At 64.6% G+C, this 14,282-nt stretch overlaps 1 protein-coding gene across 1 annotated transcript in view; it reads right to left on the minus strand.

Moving 5' to 3' along the window:
- GPSM1 (G protein signaling modulator 1) overlaps positions 1 to 14,282 on the minus strand; it is a 40,921-nt gene that overhangs the window by 25,355 nt on the left and 1,284 nt on the right. Inside the window, exons 2-9 of the mRNA XM_017893138.1 lie at positions 8,092 to 8,313; positions 6,909 to 7,044; positions 5,931 to 6,082; positions 5,438 to 5,561; positions 5,038 to 5,153; positions 4,306 to 4,461; positions 3,204 to 3,312; positions 2,005 to 2,128 (exon numbers count right to left, since the gene is read on the minus strand). Of these exons, the coding sequence (XP_017748627.1) occupies positions 2,005 to 2,128; positions 3,204 to 3,312; positions 4,306 to 4,461; positions 5,038 to 5,153; positions 5,438 to 5,561; positions 5,931 to 6,082; positions 6,909 to 7,044; positions 8,092 to 8,313 (1,139 nt within the window). The remainder of the gene's footprint in view (positions 1 to 2,004; positions 2,129 to 3,203; positions 3,313 to 4,305; positions 4,462 to 5,037; positions 5,154 to 5,437; positions 5,562 to 5,930; positions 6,083 to 6,908; positions 7,045 to 8,091; positions 8,314 to 14,282) is intronic.

Raw genomic sequence — 14,282 nt, forward strand, 5'->3', positions numbered from 1 at the left:
CCCCCAGACGACTTCCTCCTCCCCGCCCCCGCCCCGCCCACACCCCTCTGGGCAGAGCCCTCCTGTGCCCCCAGCCCCCGGCGCCCCCTCCGCACGGGCCAGGCTCCAGCGTGGCTCTGCACCCCACTTCCCTCCTTCTGCTCGCAGATCCACCCCGCGTTCCGCACCTGCAGAATGGGGAGGCTGCGTGGGTCCTTCCGTGGCGCCCCAAACCCGCAGCGCCGAGTCCAGACTTCCGGCCTCAAGGCCCTGTCCCTGCCGGGCTCAGCTGAACGGGGGTCTCCCCCAGGGCCGCCCAGACTCTAGGGGTGCAGCCTGCCTCCCGCAGCGGCATCGGGGCGGCGGCCCCAGGCAGGCTGCAGGGTTGCCCTGGGCAGGGAGGCGGACCCTTCCCCAGCCCTGGGGGAGGAGGCATCGGGCCGCCTGGAAGGGGTCCCGCACTCGGGGCGGCACAGCCGAGCCAGGGAGGGACAGAAGCTGCTTTGTTCCAGCGTCCTCCCACTCCGGCCCCCCTTTTCCTTGGCTCCAAGAAATAAAACGTTGGGAGGACCCGGAGCCGCAGCCTCCGCAGAGCCTTTCCAGAGCTGCTCCCAGAGCTGCTCCCAGCCCTGCCCCTAGTTGCTGCTGGGGTCCCAGATGGTGGTAGTGCCGAGCCAGGAACAAAGGAGGGGCACTAGGGGTGCCTCAGGAGCTCTCTGCAGAGCTCCTCACTCTTAAGAAACCCAGGCCATGGATATAGGCCTGGATATCCCGGGGGGCACATCCCAGCCCATCCCCCACCCACCCACCGCCATCGGTAACAGCACCTGGTCCCTCTGAGGACCCAGAGTCCCACCCCTCCTCACTTCCCTGCAGCCGGATCACCTGCCCCTCACCTGCCTGCTGCCCCAGCCTTGCCCCTAAGTCCCCTCTCCAAGAAAGGGGGTGGTAAGGGCTGGCGCAGGCCTTGCCCCTCCTCTGCTGGGTCCTAAGGGCCCTGCCCCATTGGAGAGGGGGTCTCACACAAGGGCCCACAAAGCCCTCCCTTCTTTGGCCAAGGCCCTCTCCTTGTTCCATCAGCTCCAGACCGTCTCCCCGCTGTCCCTCCACCCACCAGGCTGTCCCCTGCCTCAGGCCCTTTGCACAAGCTGTTCCCTCTGCCCAGACTGCTGTTCCTCCGTCTAAGCTTGCGGCTCACTTCTCTCTGACCTCCAGTCTTTGCTGCAGTGTCATCATCAAAGCCCTAACTCCCCATGGGATGGTGTTAGGAGGTCCTGAGGTTTACATGAGGTCACAAGGATGGAGCCCCATAATGACGAGTGGCCTTAGGAGAAGCCACCAGTGTTCTCAAGCTCCCCCTTCTTTCTCCCTCTCTCTGCTATGTGAGGACACAGCGAGAAAGTGCCGTCTGCCGGTCAGGAAGAGGACCCTCGCCAGCACCCAAGCACATGGCACCCCAACCCTGGCCTTCTGGCCTCCATGAGCCGTGAGGAGGAAACGTCTACTGTTGCTGCCCCAGCCTGCGGTGCTTTGCGAGGACAGTCAGAACGGACCACGACTGTCACCTCCCGAAGCTGCTGCAGCCTGCCTCCCCTGTTCCTATCCATACCTCCCCTGCTGGGCTTTTCTTTCTCTTAAAGCTCATCCCATGTGGCTCGCTCCTGGGCCCGCAGCGGCGCTCTCCCACCTGGGTCTGAGGACAGAAGCCCTCCCTGCACTGAGTGCTCCAGGGGCAGGTGGGGGGTGGAGGCCCCGGAGCAGCCAGCGGGGCAGTAGGCGACCACCTCCTGTCCTTCAGCCAGCAGCCCTGCGGCGCCACCCAGGACGTGGGTGGAAGGGGCTCAGGGTGAACCTCAGGCCTGTGCTGTCCCTGAGGCCAAGAAGAACTGGCTTGCAGGGCCATTTTCTGCCAGCTGCCACCTCAGCCATGCTGGCCCGGCCTCTATCCCACCCCTCCCCAGCTCCCAATCCGGTCTGTGCCTGTGGGGAGCAAGACCCCCACCCCGCCACAACCCTGGCACTCACCCTGGGCCTCATAGCCGGCCAGGTCAGGCTTCTCTGAGGCTGCCGGGCTGGTCAGGCGGCCGAGCACCAGCTGCAGCTGCGCCACGTTCATGCGGGCGGTGAGCTCCCCATGGCGGTCCCCGATCTACGGTGAGCGGGGTGGAGCAGGCAGGTGTGGCTGAGGGCCCTGCTGTGGGCTCCAAGGGGACCTCAATGGCCCCCAGTACACCCGTCCCTGACCTTCTCAGTGACCTGAACTGGTCACTGATCCCTGGGCCTCTGAGGGAACCAGGACTCACTGCGGACCTGGAGGTGGAGTCTGGAGCTCTGTCCCTGGGTGAGGTGGCCCTACAGGTCCTCAACAGCCCCTAGTCCCACCCCAGAGATGCTCGGGCTCCCAGGCAGCCAGGCCTGTGCCCTCTGGTGTGCGAGGGGCCCGGCCCCGCCCGGCTGCACCTCTCTCAGCCCTTGTGCGCCGAGGCTCTGTGGGGGACCCGCCCAGGAACATCCACATTTCTCAGGCACTGTTTGCTTAAGTCAAGCAGAAAAGAGGGTGACACGGTGCGGGGGGCACTGCCACATGGAGCCCTGGAGGGCCCTGGAGGCTGTAGCCTGCACTCAGAGGGACACGGGGGCTGCCAGCTGGCTGCCAGTGGAGAAGCTCTCCAGACGAGGGCTCTGCTGACCTTTGCATGCCCGCCCCTCCTGCTGACCTTTGCATGCCCGCCCCTCTCCACCCTCACCTGGGCACCTGCAGGCCTCCCCACCCGGCCACCTCCCACACAGGGCTATCATGGTTGGCAGGGGCTGGCACCATCTTTAGCATGAACAGGCTCGGGGTGTGCAGAGGGAGGTGGTGTGGGAGCGGGTGATGTAAGGACAGGCCAGGAGCCGGGAGGCCCGGAGTTCATCTGTGATGTTCTGCCCTGACCACAGTAGGAGGGTGCTAATGGACAGAGCCCACAGAGACCCTGTGCAACCTCTCCAAGGAGGAGGAGACGCAGCTGCCCAGGAAAGCACCAGTTGGGGGCTGCGGGAAAAACCCCCGGGTGCGGTAGACACATTGTCACCAGGCCTCAGAAGGACCAGGCGGCTGCAACGGCCCTGAAAGGATGAGGGGCGGCCCAGGCATGCAAACGCTTGCTTGCGACAGAGTGAACCCAGCCCGTCTGGAGTGGGCTGAGCAGTGCCCGGGGCCTCTGGGGGCAGGCCTGGCTCACCTCCTGGGAAATCTGCAGGTGCTTCTTGGCGAAGGTCAGGGCCTGCGCCGGGCGCCCCATGGACACGTAGGCATTTCCCAGGCTCCAGCACGCCCGGCCCTCGCCCACTCTGCCAGAGAGGGAGACGGGATTCATACCCGCCCTCTCCAGGCCTGCCCCCGCCCCAGCCCCTCCCCTGGTGGTCAGGGCCCCAGCATGACCCTGGCGTCAAGGGTCATCGGGGCCCCCAGGTCCAAGGAGCATAGACCGGAGGGCAGGATAACGCTCCCAGCCGGAACCTCCCACAAATTCTGCCACCTTCAAGAAGAAGCCCCCATCAGCTCTACCTTTTTCCTTCCCATTAAAAGGATTAGCGCATAGAGCCCAAGCAACCTGGCCTGTGGCCAGCTTTGCCTTTGTGGGCAGTTTCTGGGCCCTTGGCCTCGCTCGCCCCCTGGCGGCCAGCGAGCCTCCTTCCTTGCACTCCCTCCACCCTTAGAGGCACCCCCCAAGTCACTGGGTGAGGGGGTGGTTTTTATGTTGGAGGGAAATGCATCTAACAGGAATGTGATCCTTTTCACGTGGACGATTCAGTGGCATTCCATTCATACCGTGCAACCGGCACCTCTGTCTATTCTAGAACATTCTCATCACCACCTCACAAAGGAAAACCCTGGGCCACTTTTAAGCCTCCAGGCAGGGCAGCCTTTCAGAAGACCCCTCCTCTCCGCTGTCTGTGAAAGGCCACAGGCCTGTGGCTCTGAGCCTCTTGTTCTGGCCACCACCTACCCCAGACCTGCACACAGGACAGTACTTAGGGGCCTGTGGTTTACCAGCGTGTCTCTGTCCAGAGACTGATATTTACATACATACATAGGTGGTGGGGGTCAACAGGGTGGCAAACTGAGTGATGGGAGGAGGATCCCACCCACTTGTGCCAGGGGTCAGCGGCCAGCCCTGTGTCCACACTGTCTGGCTCAGTCCCCACAGCGGTGCTGCCCTGCCCGGGTCACAGCACGGTCAGTGGCAGAGGAGGGGATGGGACCCAGGCCACCTCGCCTGGGCCGTGGTAATTTAGCCTGTGGGCCGGGCCGGGTCTGCCCACCGCATCCGCACCACGCACCTGTCGGCCAGCTCCTGCGCAATGAGCAGGTGCCGCAGGTGGTACTCGGCCGCACGCTCATAGTCCTGCAGCAGCGTGTACGTGTTGCCCAGGCTGTAGCAGGCCTGCGCCTCCACCGCCTGGTCCCTGAGCTGCCGAGACAGTTGTAGCGTCTTCCTGTGAAGAGTGGCAGGGTCAGCCCCCAGGAGGAGGGTTCCAGGGTGAGGGGTGGAAGGTAAGAATGGGGATGCAGTCTGCCCAGTGGTCCCCTGCCCCGGAATCCCGCTGGGGCCTCTCTGGGGTCCAGCTTCATCCCCACCTTCACATGGCCAGAGCCAGACTGTTGGCTCCAGGGTGACAGGCGGTCCTGGCAGGCTCTGGCAAGTCGCCTGACCGCCCTGAGCCGCCACTCCTCCCTGGAGGACCTGGGACTGCTGTGCCCACTGCTCAGGCTGAGATGGGGTTAAGTTTAGGGCTGGGTACAGGACCCAGTGCTGACAGCCGGGCTCCACCTGGCAGGCACTGCTCTGGAGGCATATGGCCCAGACCTCCCATAAGCCGGCTCCCCCACCGCCTGCCTCTTCATGAGCTTTGTCCGTCTGCCCTTCCCGGGGCAGCCTAGAACCCCACCTTGACTTCTGAGGAGGGGAGGGGAGGCAGTCAGATTCCCACCTTGGGGCAGGCACCTCCTTGGTCTGGCATCCAGCTCCCCCTGGCCTGCTGTTTCCCTGGGAGATTGTGAGGACCACCTACTTGTAGTACTCAGCAGCCACGTCGAAGCGCCCCAGGAAGACGTGGGCGTTCCCCAGGTTGCTGTAGGCCCTCCTCTCGGCCGCCTTGTCTCCAAACTCCTTAGCAATGGCCAGGCGCTGCGGAGACAGACCCGAGGCCAGGCGGTCATGGAGCAGCCCTGGGGCCTGATGTGGGTGGACAGGGGCTGCCTCCCTGCCCAGGTGGCCGGCTGGAGATCTGTGTGTCTGGGGGAGCAGGTAGGAGCCGCAGGACCAAGTGCAGATGAGGCTGGGGCTCGGTGGGTTGCGCCTGCTGCCGGGCCACACCACCCCGCCCTACTTTCAGGGACCGCCAGAGGGGTGGCTCAGCCCTGCCCCTGCCGCAGCCCTACCCCTCCACCCCGTCACCCTGCCCGGCTCACCTCCTTGTGGAAGGTCGTGGCCTCTGTGAAGTTCCCCAGCAAATAGTGGGTGTTGCCCAGGTTACCGTAGGCCCTGCCCTGCGCCGCACGGTCACCCAGCTCCTTCACCAGGGACAGGTTCCTCCTGGGGGCCGAGTGCCTCTGAGCCGTGTACCTCCCAGCCCACGTCCTCACCCACCCCAGGCTAGAAGAGCTGAGCAGTGGCCTCCATGCGGCCCTCAGGGCCACGCCCTGGAAAGAGGGTGGTTAGGGGTGGGCTCCAGCGTCCTCGAGCTCTGAGGTCTGGGGCTTGGTCAGGTCCCCCCAGTCCCGGACAGGGGCAAGCTCAGGAGAGGGAGCTTGCAGCTGGGAAAGGGGGGCTGGGCGGACCTGCCGTCACCGCCCTGGGAGCTGCCAGGAGGTGTGGGCCTGGGGTTGGGGGTCTGGAAGTGTCTGTGGAGCTTAGAAATGCACAGACCAGCCCTGGTCCCTGGGTCGGCCCAGCCCCACTCACTCATAGAACTCGGAGGCCTTGCACAAGGTCTCTCGGACATCGGGCGGCAGGTGCCCGGGGTCCTGTGTGGCATTCGAGGCGTTCCAGGACAGCTGCTTGCCCTTGGCGTGGTACACGTTCCCGATGTTGTAGAGGGCCCTTGCCTCCCCGACCTGCGAGCAGCATGGAGGGTTGGGGGCGTGCCTCCCCGGCCCCCCATGGGATGTGCAGAGCCAGCAGGCCGGTGTCCTCACTGTCCTGGCCCTTGACACCAGGGGCCTTGGGGGCTCCCACTGGGTCGCAGACACTAAGGCAGGGGCGGAGGCCTGAGGACCGGACACCTGGGAAGCCAGCCTCTGTACTCCCTCGCCATCCCTCCCTCCTCTGCGGATTGGTGTGGCCAGGGTGCCAGGTCCTCAGCTCTGTCCTCTGCTGCCCAAGGCTGAGAGCTCCAGCTGGGACCAGACGCTGCGGCCTCAAGCCCACTCGGCCACCTCCAGCTAGTGTGATGGGGGGCAAGTCATGTCCCCCTAGCCTCAGTTTTCTCGCCTCACAGGGTCATGGAGGGAGTTCAGCAAAGCCTATCTCGGATCCAGCACAAGCAGGGACGGAGCCCCTCTCCCTGCTGTCACCACCACCATCGAACTCGGCCTCCCACTGCTGCAGCCCAGAGCCACCCCCTTCCTCCCGCTGGGCCCCCCAGGGAGTGAGTGACTGCGGGTGTGGACAGATTCAGGGGGAGGTCACTAAGAGGGGCAGCAGAGCTGAGGGTGGAAGATGGGGGCCTGGGCTGCAGTGTCAGCATGGTCAGCATGGGCTGGGGGGTGCCGCTTTGGGGGCCCACACTCTCCCGGGTCACTCAGGATCTAGGGGACCGACCTCCCTGTCATGCCTCCCATGAGGGGCTGGATGATGGTGTGTCACCCGCCCGCCCCGACTGGATCTGGACTCAGGCCGTGGCAGGGGAGGGAGGCACCCAGCCCCGGACCAAGCCCCCACCTTGTCTCCCTGCTCTTGGGCGATGCTCAGGTGCCGCTGGCAGCAGACGGCAGCCTCGTCGAAGCGCCCCAGGACCTTGAGTGTGTTCCCCAGGTTTCCGCTGGCCTTGGCCTCCCCCATGCGGTCACCGATGGTCCTGGACGGCAGGGAGCAGTGAGGGGCCAGGCTGAGGATTGGTCAGGCCCCTGGGCCGGGGGAGGCTGAGCATGGGGTGGGGTAGCTGGGCCTCAGGGACTAGTGCAGAGTGGACAGGAGCCTGTGTCCCCTGAGGCAATGCTGGGTAAGTGAGGCCTGAGAGCAGCCCTGGGTGTGGGCTCTGCTGGGCTGGGTCTGGGGCACAGGATCCTGCCTATCATCACACAGGCTGCAGAGGTGCCAGGAGCTATACACAGGACCTCAGGCCTGGGCCTGGGGCAGGGGGCTGGGGTCTGCAGCTGTTAGGGTCCGGGGAGGATTTGGGGGGCCTGATGGTGGAGAACTAACTTCCTGCTAACTCATTCAGGGGACATTTGCTGCATGCCCACCAGACACTGGGCTGGGTGCTGAGGAGCAAGTGTGAGCTCACTGGCCAGTGTGGGAGGGTTGCTCCAAGAAGCTCTGCCCTGCTGGGAGGTCAGGGCGGCTGCAGGGCTGAGGAGGAGGGCACTGGGCAGGGCTGAGGCAAGGGATCGTGCTCCTACAAAGCATGGCCTGGGGGCTGGACCCAGCTGGAGACCCCAAGACCCCAAGAAGTGGCGGGCAGTGGGTTGGGGAGACTGGAGAGTGGATGACGCTGGGCAGGAAGGAGGCTGTGAGTGGGAGCTTGGGGTCCATGGGAAAGCAGGGACTGCCGCCAGGGCAGGACCACACCTCACTGAGCAGTGGCCGGGAGTGGGCCCGGGGCTCGGGGCCAGGGAAAGGGTGGCGCTCTGAGCCACACAGAATCACAGGCGGGCCACGCATAGTCATGAGTGCTCACACACAGCACGCGGGTCACGGCCCAGGCTCTCAGCAGACACACAGACCCACTCATGCCTGTCAGCTGAAACCCAGCTCCCTGCGGGGATCCCGGAGCCCTGGCTGCCCTCCAGGTGAGGCCTTCCCCGCTGCGTTCCCTTACACCCTGCTCGCCCTGTCCCCCTCTTCAAACTGTAACTGCTGAGGACAGGAAGTGTCCACCGGCCAGCAGGGCCGCCCCACTCACCGTGCCAGCAGGAGGTCGTGCTTGTGGTACTCCAGCGCCCGGCCGTGCTCCTTCAGGTAGAAGTAGGCATTGCCCAGCTGGCTGTAGATGGCACTCAGTGTCTTCAGGTCCTCGGTGCCCACCTGCACGGCGGCCTCAAAGAAGGCCACGCCTGCCTTGAAGTCGCCCGCCTTGCACAGACGCTCGCCCTCCAGCGCCAGCTCCAGGCACGATGCCTCCATCCTGTGCGGAGAAACTTGGTGTCATGGCTCACTCCTGGCAAGGTCGCCCCAGTGCCCGGGCACCTCCGTGGCTTCACTACAGACGACGCCCCTGTGTGGGCTGGGGTCCACGCCACATCTGTGCTCACAGACCTAAGTGTCTCTTTGGGGTACAGGCCCGGAGCACGTGTGGGGCCCAAGGGCGCCCCAGCTGGCTCGCCTCTGCCAACACCTCCTGTCCACCCCTTATGCGGCCAACGTCAGGAACACTACGGGGGCAAAGGTGTGACTTGCCGGAGTCTGTGACTCCGGCAAGATCCTCAGGCCCAGGGGCCGATGCTGGAGGGGGCGTGGCCCCCATACCTTGCCTTCACCCAAATCCCAGCGGTACGGGCTGCAGGGGCCAGGTACCCTCGCCATCCTCCTGAGCAACCACAGCTGCTGGGAGAGGCCCCCCCAATTCCCACCAAGAACAACTGAGGCTCTCAGACGGTAGTGGGGGCTGGTGAAGGCCACATGGGGGTCGAGTGGGGTGGGGATCTGATCTCAGCCCCTCCCGCACCCCCAAGCTCTCCCAGCCGGGGCCTGGGGATTCAGTCAGCCTCCAAGCCTCCAGCAGAGACCGTGCTGGGGAGGTGTGGCTGACGGTTAGCCAGTCCCAGCCCCTGTCCTCCTGGTCCCCCACCCACGGAGCTAAGCACTCACCTCTGACAGCCAGGACAGGCCTGAGAACCCGCTGTTCCCACGTGCTGCCCACCACCCCCAGCGCTGCTGTGGGAAGATGCCGACGGCGCCCCGTCCCCGGATGAACTCCACCCTGTGAGCAGTGCCCAACCCCAAGGACCAGTCCCTCTGCTGAACACCAATGCCCTGGCTGGCCCTGGTCCCCCACCTTCGAGCAGGGACTTCAGAGAAGAAACCCCTCACCCTGGGCCCTGTACAACCCCCAAGGGGCCCGTGCGTCAGCTGCCACCCTAGCCCTGCTCATCGAGGGACCCCACCCTGGGCCTTGGGGAGCTGCCTTCGGCACTCAGCTGCCAGGGAGGAGTGTGGGGGTCACTCCATGGCTGCCTGGCTCCACACCTCCCTGCTGCATGCCCTGGAGCTGGGTGTCCTCCTCCATCCTACTCTTACAGGTCACATGGGCCTCAGGCTGCTGCGCTGCCCTGGGTGAAGGGTTGTGGGGAGAGAGCACACCCAGCAGACACCATGGGGTACCCAGTGTGAGCAGGCGGGCCTCCATCTGCAGGGTGCCCCCGAGGGTCAGAGGGCGAGAGCCACACAAGACTCAGCAAGGGGGCAGCCTCGGGGGGGCCCCAGGAGGTGGCAGACACAGCTGGAGCCCAGGAGGGACCTGATTTCAGAAAAGTGGGGGAAGGGCTCAGCCTCGGCTGCTTGCAGGCCAGCCTCATCACTCCTGTTTGCTTTCTGTTGCTTTTATTTTTCTTTTTTAAAACTTATTTTGCTATTACTAATTTTTTTTTTTTTTTTGAGACGGAGTATTGCTCTGTCACCCAGGCTGGGGTGCAGTGGCCCGATTTCGGCTCCCTGCAAGCTCCGCCTCCCAGGTTCCCAGCATTCTCCTGCCTCAGCCTCCTGAGTAGCTGGGTCTATAGGTGCCCGCCACCTCGCCTGGCTAATTTTTTTTTGTATTTTTTAATAGAGACGGGGTTTCACCGTGTTAGCCAGGATGGTCTCGATCTCCTGACCTCATGATCCACCCACCTTGGCCTCCCAAAGTGCAGGGATTACAGGCGTGAGCCACCACGCCCGGCCCTATTACCATTTTTATAGAGACACAGTCTTGCTCTGCTGCCCAGGCTGGAGTGCAGTGATGCGATCTTGGCTCACTGCAGCCTCCATCTCCCAGGATCAAGCCATCCTCCTGCCTCAGCCTCCCAAGCATCTGGGACTGCAGGTTTGCACCATCACGCCCAACTTACTTTTTTTTTTGTTAGAGACGAGGGTCTGACTTTGTTGCCCAGGCTGGTCTCAAACTCCTGAGCTCAAGCGATCCTCTCACCTCAGGGCCAGGGTCTCCCACCCACTACCTGCCAGGCGCCTCACAGCCACCTCACCCATCCCTCTGGGAATGGCCATCCGGATGCCACGTGGGTCACAGGAGCCCCATCGCCATGGCAACCAGTCAAGCCCCATCCTGCCGCCAGCGCCAAGCACGGGGCTTCCTAATTAGGGCCCGCTTGCCCCGCCCAGCCACTTGTCAAGTGGTCTCACTCGGCTTCCTGCCCCCTCCTTCCAGGCAACGTCGGAGGAGAGGGGCTTCAGGCCTGAGGCCTGGGTGTCTGCGGAGCTCAGACGCTGCTGCTCCGCAGATCTGATTATGGGAGCCGCCTCCCGCCTCCCTTCTGGCCGGAGACGTGGCATTCGAGGCTCAAGGCAAAGGAGGCTTCTGGCCTGGGAAGGGCCTGGGCCTAAAAGTCGGGGAAGGGTGCACGGATGGGCCTCGGTCATTCTGCACCTCCAGTCTGGGATCCAGGCAATGCAGCCAGCCACCAGGTGGGATGTCCCCTCCCCACTCATCCCAAGACAGCCTCCAACCACGCCCTGGCACCCACACCCACGTGACCACCCCACCCACTGCCCGCCGCACCTCTTCCTCTGCAGGTTTCGCATCTTCTGCACGTAGAGCCACAGCTCCAGGCCCACGGGCAGCAGCAGCGGGCGGGGGCGGGGGGCTCCATACACCACCTTGCACACGGCCTTCTCCGCCAAGCTCAGGGCCAGAGGCGGGCCCTCCACAGCGGGAGATGGCATTGCCAGGCCCCAGGCCCTCCTCCCCCAAGCCAGCCCTTGCCCCACCATGGCCACGGGTCCTGGCGGGTGAGCTGGCCTCAGGCTTCCCTGCCCTCCGACCTCCAGGATGGTGGGTTTAAAGCTCGGCGGGGGCGGCCAGCCCTCCAGCCCGGGGGCCTCCTCAGGCCCTGACGTGGATCAAGGGATCAAGGACAGCTCAGAGGCTGGGTTAGCCTCGTCAGCAGCGGGGCGGGGAGCCCTGGGGTAATCCCGTCCAGCGTGCTCCTCTGGGGACTGGGACCAGCGGCACTGCCCTCCTGCCAGTCACCCACCAACTCCTCTGCAAACGTTTATCCCAGCGGAGGCTGCTCTGCCCCAGGACTGGGCTCACTCGGGAGCACCAGAGTGTGTGAGTGCCCCCAGCCCAGCACCTCTTCCCCCAGACCTGGCCCGGGCTAGGCAAAGCTGGAATTCTGGGCAGTGGTGGCCCCGGCCCTGCCCATTTCTCCAGGCCCCTCCCATTTCTCCAGGCCCCTGTGCCTCCTCTGCTCCACCCCAACCCCTCCCGGCCCCCTCCCATTTCTCCAGGCCCCTCTGCTCCACCCTGACCCCCCGGCCCCTCCCATTTCTCCAGGCTCCTGTGCCTCCTCTGCTCCACCCCTGACCCCACCCACGGCCCCCTTCCCAGCCTCCCTGGCACCAGTCCACAGTGCCGGCATGGCGCGGCAGAGGTGGGCTCAGAGTCCTCACTATGCCAGCCCCAATGCCACCGGGCCCTCTGTGCTCTCTGTCACCTGACTGGCCAAGGTGCGAACAGGGGCCCAGGTCTAACAGGGTCAGGGCCACGCAGGGCCTTGGGGATGCCGCTCCCCAGGTCATGGGGCTTGGGAGGCATGAACCACACCTCAAACTTCCCAAACCCCCGGCGTCCTTCTCAGCTGGGCTCCCAGCTCCTCCAGCCACCTGTGGCCCATGAGGAGGCTGGAACCCGACAGAGGTGGAGGATTGGCGGGGGACGGGTCTGGTCCCTGAGACAGCCACGGGGTCTGAGCAGAGGCAGGAATCCAAGGACAGGTGGGGGTCTTCAGGCCCTGGGCTCTGTCCTCCCCACTCTGAGGCCTTGTGGGCTCAGGGGTCCTATTCAGGCCGGGCCATTTGTCCACCTTCAGGATAGCTTGGCCAAACAGTGGGGCAGGGACTAGAATGCCTCCCGCTTGTCCAGTCCCTGTCAACAGACTGAATCCCAAACCCTCCATGGTGGCTGGGGTGCCCACCACCAAGGCCAGCTCCCAAGCCAGCACTGCAGCTCCTACCATCTCCAGCCATGTCCCTCAGTCCCAGCCCTGCTAACAGAATAGGCACCTGCCCCTCCCCAGGGCTGTCACCTACATGCTGGCCCCTGCACAGATGCTAAAGAGACCCTGCTCACAGCTGGCTCTATCTGCCCCATCCTCCAGCCAGACACCCCCAGGGAAACCACACTGACTCCCCTTCAGTGGCCAGGGGAGGGGAGAGAGTGAGGGGTAGGACTGGACTGGAAGCATGGCGGGAGCTGGAATCACTGGAGAGGGCACTGAAGGTCACCCAGCTATAGGAAGCACCTACGGTCAGGCTTGCCAGAAATTCCTAGGGCCCGTCGCTGCCCAGCGGCCCACCAGGGATGGTGCCCAAGACGGGGGATGGGAGGGACAAAGGACGCAGTGAGTATGGGGGGTAGCATGGCTATGTGGCCAGAGAGGTTGCGGGGAGCCCAATCCCCACCTGAGGACGTCCTGTCTGGGAGCTGATGGCTGCTGCTTGGTGGGCACCTCTAACAGGGTCACCCCAAGGTGGGTTGCTCTACTGACCCCTCACCGTCCCAGCCCTGGGGAGCACTCAGCTGGCCTTAATGCAGCTGCGAGGCCAGGAGAGGACCACCCAGGGCTTCCCCACTTTCTGGGGCCTCCTCAGCCACCGGCCCGTCCCTGCCAGGCCCCTTCACCCCAAAGCCCTGCTCTGGGCCAGGGGGCCCCTGGCAAGTGGGCTAGAGTTCTGAGCATTAACTCTTCCCACCGACCCAGCACCCAGGGCCCCGTCCCCACCGACCCAGCACCCAGGGCCCCTCCGGGGACTTGGTGGGCTCACGGGCACATTCTTTGGCTTCACTCTTCAGTGTGTTTTCCAGACATAGTTCCCCATTTTAAAAGCTGGAACTCCCCTCTCCAGGAAGGAATGTCAGTGTGGGAAGGGGGTAAACGGGGCAGAGGAGACCTTGGGCCAACCTGGAGCCCCATCCACATTGAGGAACCCCAGTACAGCCACATTAGGTGTGCCCAAATGGATTCCACCCACCTCCAGGGCATCCATGTGCCCACCGCCCATGCCAGCAGGTGGGCTGCCCCCAGCATGTGGGTTTCAGAAGACAGGAGCCTTTTCCATGTCTTGCTCTCCAGTCCCAGCATGACAGCAAAGGGCCCTCCCATCCGGCCCACAGCCTCCACTGGCCCAGGACGCCTCTAGGCATCCATGCCCACCCCCTCTGAAGTCAGCTCTGACCAGGAACCGCCTGTCCAAACCTGGCTGTGGCCATGCGGTGGGGTCCAGACTCCCCGGGGCCCTCATCACAGACCCTGCTGGAAGGCTTGGTGCGCTTCTGCCAAGTCTGGGCCTGGCTCAACCCTGGAGCTCACCTGGACTCCCTGCTTAGGGGGATGCAAGGCTGGGCCGGGGGTCTCTCTGAGTGGTCCCTCTGAGCACTGCCCCTGCCCAGGGCTGGCTCCTGTCTGGCGTGTCCCCAGGGGACCCCAGGCTTCCAGCTGGAGCCTGAAAAATGCCCGACTCTGCCCGACACTCACACTCAAACTCACTCCAGCCAGCGTTGCCGTCCATCCCCCTGACAGCACAGCTGTCCTGGAGCACATGCGGCTGTGGCTGTGATCAGATCAGCAGAGGAAACCCTTGAAAATCCTTTAGGGCAGGCCCCTGGCAGCAGCTGCCAGCAAAACCACCCTCACGCCCCTCCCCTGCGTGGGGCCCAGGAGCCAGGCTAGGGGCTCAGCGCTCCATCCAGGACGGCACAATGGGCCTGTGTCTGGGACCAGAGCACAGAGCAGACCGGAGGCAGCGAGGCCTCTGTCCGCAGCCAGCGCCCCCCAGTGCCTCCTTTCGGGTGCCCTAGGCAGAGGTTGCTGCTTGGCTGGGGCCAGAGACTCCTTGGGGGCCAGGCTAGGCACCCCCAGGGGTCAGCAACTGGGACCT

The sequence above is a fragment of the Rhinopithecus bieti genome, unplaced genomic scaffold, assembly GCF_001698545.2.
Source record: "Rhinopithecus bieti isolate Rb0 unplaced genomic scaffold, ASM169854v2 scaffold_23276, whole genome shotgun sequence".
NCBI classification, from domain to species: domain Eukaryota; kingdom Metazoa; phylum Chordata; class Mammalia; order Primates; family Cercopithecidae; genus Rhinopithecus; species Rhinopithecus bieti.